At 57.5% G+C, this 5,809-nt stretch overlaps 1 protein-coding gene across 4 annotated transcripts in view; it reads right to left on the minus strand.

Annotated features, from left to right (window-relative positions):
* TP73 (tumor protein p73) overlaps positions 1-5,809 on the minus strand; it is a 25,658-nt gene that overhangs the window by 5,686 nt on the left and 14,163 nt on the right. For all 4 annotated transcript variants that reach the window (XM_042031966.1, XM_042031967.1, XM_042031964.1 and 1 more), the window contains 2 exons: positions 657-843; positions 420-535 (listed from right to left, as the gene is read on the minus strand). In XM_042031966.1, the coding sequence (XP_041887900.1) occupies positions 420-535; positions 657-843 (303 nt within the window). The remainder of the gene's footprint in view (positions 1-419; positions 536-656; positions 844-5,809) is intronic.

Here is a 5,809-nt window from a genome sequence, read left to right on the forward strand (position 1 = left end):
GGAGTGAAGAAGAGGAGGGGAGGCAGGCTGGGACCCCCGGGGAGTGAGGAATCAGGGCTGGACCCTCTGGCACAGGGCTGGTGCCTTGGCAGGACGAGCAGGGGAACGCCAGCGATGGTGTGGGGATGGTCCCGGCTGGAAAGAGGGGACTGAACCAGGACTGTGGGGGCACCCAGGGCAGGGCTGGAGGGGGTATCCCATTACACCCCACTTCCCAAGACCAGGCTGCTCTGGGGTGCTTCACAGGGCGGGGAGCTGCAGGTGCTGGAGTGTAGCTGCCAGCGCTGCCAGGGGCGAGCAGTGAGTGGTCTAAGATGTGCCAGGGCAAGGGGGACACTTGGACCCTTTGCCCCGTGCCAAGCAACCCAAACCACGGAGGCAGCAGCCGGTCCCTCCCCCCGCCGCGAGCAGCCGGGTACCTGCGGGGGCTCGTAGGGCACCATCACGCTCTGCCGTCCCGTCACCGGGTCATCCACGTACTGGGACAGGTTGTTGCCTTCCACCCGGATCAGGTGGCTGGCAGGGGCTGACTGGCCTGCAAGGCAAACCTCCAGTTAGAGCTGTGGCTGCCCGGGGGGCTCACCCTGTGCACACGAGGGCTGTGACACGAGGGACACACGGCCCCCCAGGCCATGCGGGCAGCTCGGAGCCCTCACCGTCGTTGAAGTCGCGGCCGAGCTCATGGTTGGGGCAGCGCTTCACCACCTCGGTGACGTGCTCTGCCTTCTTGTAGACGGGCATGGCCCGGATGATGGTGCCCGGGGGCGGCGAAGTGGACACCTTGATCTGGATGGGGCATGTCTTGGCGATCTGACAGTAGAGCTTCTTCAGCAGCGGGGAGTACTGGGAAAGAGGAGACATCCCTCAGGTGAGCAGCACTGGTGGGGTGGAGGGTGCTCCCCTGGCCACCCTCGGCTTCCTCTGCTGCTCTGGTGTAAAGGCAGGGTTCCTTCCCTTCCCTTTCCCCTGGAAATACTGAAATCTGACCATTTCACCCACACTATGTGGTATCTGCTTTCCACATAAACCAGATACAGCCACCTCCTGGGGCTGGGAAGGGTTTCCCAGATGGGCAAGGGCTCTGGCAGAGCTGGGTCACCGCTGCACTGAGGCAGAGGGAATCTCACCGAAAATCAGCAAAGCCCTCGTTCGTGCATCGCTCAGCCCGTTTTGAAAACATTCCCAAATCTGCTCTCACACATGGTTCCTGACCAAGGGCTGGGAGCACCGAGGGCACTGGCGCGTCACAGCCTGAGGAAATCGTGCTTGATGTCCTTAGCAGTGTCACAGCTCATTAGGCAGGACCTGGGAGTTTCATTCTGACACAGATGGGTTTGTCCTGATCCTGACTCCATCCTTTGCAGCAGCAGTGGTTCATGGAAGGGACAGGGTGGGGACATGATGGGGACCACTGCCCGGGCTGGCCGTGGGAGGAGGATGCTCTGTGGCAGCTGGAGGCAGTGCCCACAGTCACTGCTGAGTAGAAAACGGTTTGTGGCCACCAAATTCTTCCCTGTGAGGGCACAGTGGGGTTTGCTCAGCGGCAAACTTCTCTCACAAGGCCCTTGGATGGGGGAAGCTCTGGAGGCTGCAGCGTGTGCCCCTTCAGAGCAGGGCTGGGGAAGGAGAACTTGTCCTTCACCTTCCAGGAACTGCCCATGTGTGGGGATGTGCAATTCCCTTCCACCTCATCTGTGCCACGCTGTTTTCCATCTCGCAAGGAATGTGTTTGCTATACACCAGCCCACCCCTGTGCTCGGAGCAGCCCGTCTCTGCATGGCAGGGCATGTTCCCGCTCCAGGTATTTTATCTCATCCCCACAACACAGTGCCCAGTGCCAAAAAAATACCACCGTGCAGAGTGTTTGTGGGGATGTTAAAGCTTGTCCCAAGCCATCCAAATACAGGTGTGCCCAGGGGAGGCTCTGCTCTCCCGCCGGCGGGGGGTTCCTGAGCTGGGGCTGCCCATAACGGGGGCTCAGCACAGGGCTGGGGGGTGTTCAAGGGCTGACATGGATGGCTCAGTCCCCACTTTTCCTGGCCATGAGCATGTCCCAGTGCAGCTGTGGATCAGGCAGGAAGGATTTGTGTGTCCCAGTCCCCCTGCCCTGGCTGCAGGAGCGGATCTGCCTGTGGATGAGCGAGGTGCTCCCACCACCAGGACTGGGACAGGGCAAACAACATAAAGCATTTCCAGGTTTGTCTCATTTGGGTGGTCTCTGGGGAAGTTCTGGGAAGACATAAAGGTCAGAGGCTCCACCAAGGCAAACAGCAGCAGTTCCTGCAGCTCCTCCAGCACTGGGCTGGTACCGGCTCCTGGAGGCACAACAATGGGGTGTCGTGGGTGTCCCGAGATCAGAACCTGCTCGGTGCTGGGGGGAGCAGGAAGGTGCTGCGGTCACTGGAGGGTGGTGACCGAGAGGTGTAACACAAACTTGAACCTGACAGCAAGAATTAATCCTTATTTTTGTAGGCACTTGGACTTGCCCAACCAGAGAGGATGCTTGGAAACACCAACTTCTACTGAAATCCCCAAATTTTGCACTTATACCTCAGGATGCTGGCTACACCTTGCCTCCATGGCCAGGCTAGCTTCTTGGGTGTGACCCTGCACCCCCAGCAGGGATTCTCAGGGATCAGGCCTGAGTTGGAAGCGCAGGCTCCACTCAGAATGTGGTGACTCCGCTCTGCCTGGCCAGAGAGGAAACTCCCACGTGGCTGCAGCCCACGGAACCCACTCGCCCACCACGATGGGGTTTAATGCCCTCGTCTAGAGGAGCCACTGTGGCAAAACAAGGGTTATTTGGAGGGGGCTCTTGCTTGCCAGGTGTTAAAACACTGACAACTCCTGTCAAAGGATCTTTTCATGTAGACATTCCCGGGCAGCCCTCAACATGCCTGGGAACTATAACTGCTCTGGAAGAGCAGAGGTGCATTATGGCAAGTTCTTTGGTAACAAATTCTCTCATTATACCATGTTATGACATGGATAAATCTCTGTTAAATAGCAGAGGGATGCCCTGCAGGGGGAAGGCGGCCGCTCCGCGCAGACTTGCCTCCGCTGATAACCTTATCGTGTCCCAACAGCTCCGGGATCGCCTTCAAAGATCCCTCCACAATAACAAACTATTCTTTTAAGGAACTCCCTGCTGATAATTCTGGGCAAGAAAAGTCCAGGCTGTGCCCTGGGCGGCCGCGCTCCTGATTCCTCTCGGTGTGGAGCCGTCCTGTGCCGCATCTCCAGCCGAGCGCTCCCGGTCCCACAGACCCAGGCTGCTCATGGCCACCAGGACAACCAGCATCGTGGTTTTGGGATCCCAGGAGGTTCTGCAGCCCCAGCTGTGCTGCATCCCCAGCTTGGCTATGCACACTCTCTGTAGGGGACAGCAAAACCTGTGCTGAGCAGTGTCCCTGGGCAGGCACCTCTCTCCTCCGTTATCTGTATTTGCTAATTACCCGCCATGCACATCTCTGCCGGGCTGTGCTGCATCACCTGAGGCTCTGGTACGTCCCAGCACAGCCATACCCTGCACAGCACCCTGCAGGGACCACAGGCACCACATGCTGCTCGAGTGTGATGTGAGGCAGTGGCAGAGCAGAACCCAGAGATCAAAATGCTGGGATGTAACCCAGACCAGCGCAGCCGCCTCGCTGCTTCGGCTCTCTGTGTGCCACGGTCGTGCTCCTGCCACCTGCACTGGGGGCAACCTCGGTCTGTTCACTCACATCCTCCCCGCTCTGCAGTGTTTGGACAAACTGACCTCTCAGCACTGGCCACATGTGGCAGCTGGGTCACAGCCAAAGCTCAGGTCACTTGGGCTGCTGCCAGCTTGCTGTTGGGTGTAGGAACAACATTTTGGGGCACCTGTACACCTTCCTGGTACATCCAGACCTCAGCTCCAGGATTCCTTTCAGACCTACAAAGGAGCCTGGGTGTGTTCTGCCCTGGGCAACTCCTGCCTGTGTCTCCAGACCCTGCTCTGCCCTGGGGACTGCTGGTGTCTGTCTCCGTGCTTACATTAGGACTAAGGTCCATCTCTGTTCCTGGAAAGCACCGGAGAGCGTCTGTTACTGGGTGTCACCGTGTGTTTGAGGAACACAACAGGTTTCTGTGGCTTGTGGGTGCTGGATTGCTCCAACCAGCACAGAGCAGCAGCAGCAGCACTGACAGTCTCCCTGGAGCCTATGGAACACACAGAACCTGTATTCCTCTGGGGTTTCCTGCAGCTTCCAGTGTCACCCTCAACTTCTGGGCTGATACTGCGACGGCAGATCTGTCTCTGTCCCTTCCCTGCCAGTGCTGTCTGTCCAGAGCTCTAGGAACAAGCCAAAAAACGGAAAAGCCAAATTATTTAACCCCTAGCAGCCTATCAGCTCTAAGTTCTGTGTCCCCAAGAGCTTGGTACCACAGCAGGTCTCTGGATGTGTTTGAAACGCAGCTGCTCTTTGGGTGAGACGAGGCTGTGCTGCACCAGTGCCAGATGGAACAGGACACAAACAAGTCGCCCCATGGTGGCACCGGCCACTGTGAGGCTTCACCATGGTTATCCCAGTGCTGCCGCCCCACGGAAATGTTCTGGACATCACAAGATTCCACTGAGTGAATGCCCCACAGTGGCTCGTGGATGCAGCGTTGACGTGGAGTCTCAGCATCCATCACTGCCCACCCTGAGACAGGATCAGGGGATGGTTCCACAGGCCACCAGCGCTGCCACCCCACGCAGAGAATGAGCAGGGAGAGGTGGTTTTCCTCATGGATGCTGACAGCCTCACACCAAAAATAACCTGAATCCTCTGCCTGGAAAGACCTCCTGGCGAAGTCCATCTTGCCCAGCCCTTCCTGGGCAGCAGAACCGCTAGGAGGATGTGTCCCAACAGATTTGGAGCTGATAAAATCTTATTTATCGTCAACTGTTGACACCGAAGCGTCTAGACTTGCCTGTTGGGGAAGGTGCAGCCAAGGCCTCCTTTCCCTCTTGAAGGAAATGATTTGCTCAACAATTGCTTTTTCCACAAATCCTCCCCCCCTCCTCCCTACCAGCCACCTCCTCCTCCTCCTCTTCTTCTCCTACATTCCAGGCTTCTCATTAGCTCTACTCAAGACGTGTCCAGGACTGCAGTCAATGGATCCCCAATAAAGCCACTGGCCTGGCAAGGCAGAGAGAAGAAAAGTGCCGCCTCCGGCTGCTAATTTCCTTGCACTCCCCAGCAAGCAGCTGCGGAGCTGCATCCTGGGACAGGTTGGGGCAGATCGCAGCCGAGAGGTGATAATAACGTGTCTGTCATCTTCCCCAGACATGTAGCATCTTGCAAACCGCAAATACCGTTAACCGGCTCGGACGAATCTGTTACGGCAGATCCTGGAAGACGTGCCGGCGGCCCAGCTAATTTTTTTTTAATAGCCATTTTTTAATCACCGGCCTGTAAACTCCTCACTGAGCTGGAAATTCCTTCCCAAGCTACTTTGTTGCTCATTTACTACGAGCCGGGTTTGAGTATGACTGGTGCTTGAGAGGAGAGGGGAGTGTCCGGCAGGGCCTGAGGTACCTGTCCAGCACACAGGTGGGCTGGGCAGTGGGGATACTGCCCTGGGCATGGCTGTAAGAGGTACCCTGGTACCCCTATCTCCAGTCCCTGCACCACAGTGGTGATGGATTGGGGCGATGGCCATAAGGGATACCCCAAAACCCATCTCTCCATGTCTCCATTCCCTGCACCGTGGTGGCGATGGATTGAGGTGATGGCCCTAAGGGATGCCCTAACACCCACCTCCCTGTGCCTCCAGTCCCTGCACCGTGGTGGTGATGGAT

The sequence above is a fragment of the Corvus kubaryi genome, unplaced genomic scaffold (genome assembly GCF_017639235.1).
Source record: "Corvus kubaryi isolate FWS band 111438036 unplaced genomic scaffold, C.kubaryi_AGA036_p1.0 37352, whole genome shotgun sequence".
NCBI classification, from domain to species: Eukaryota; Metazoa; Chordata; class Aves; order Passeriformes; family Corvidae; genus Corvus; species Corvus kubaryi.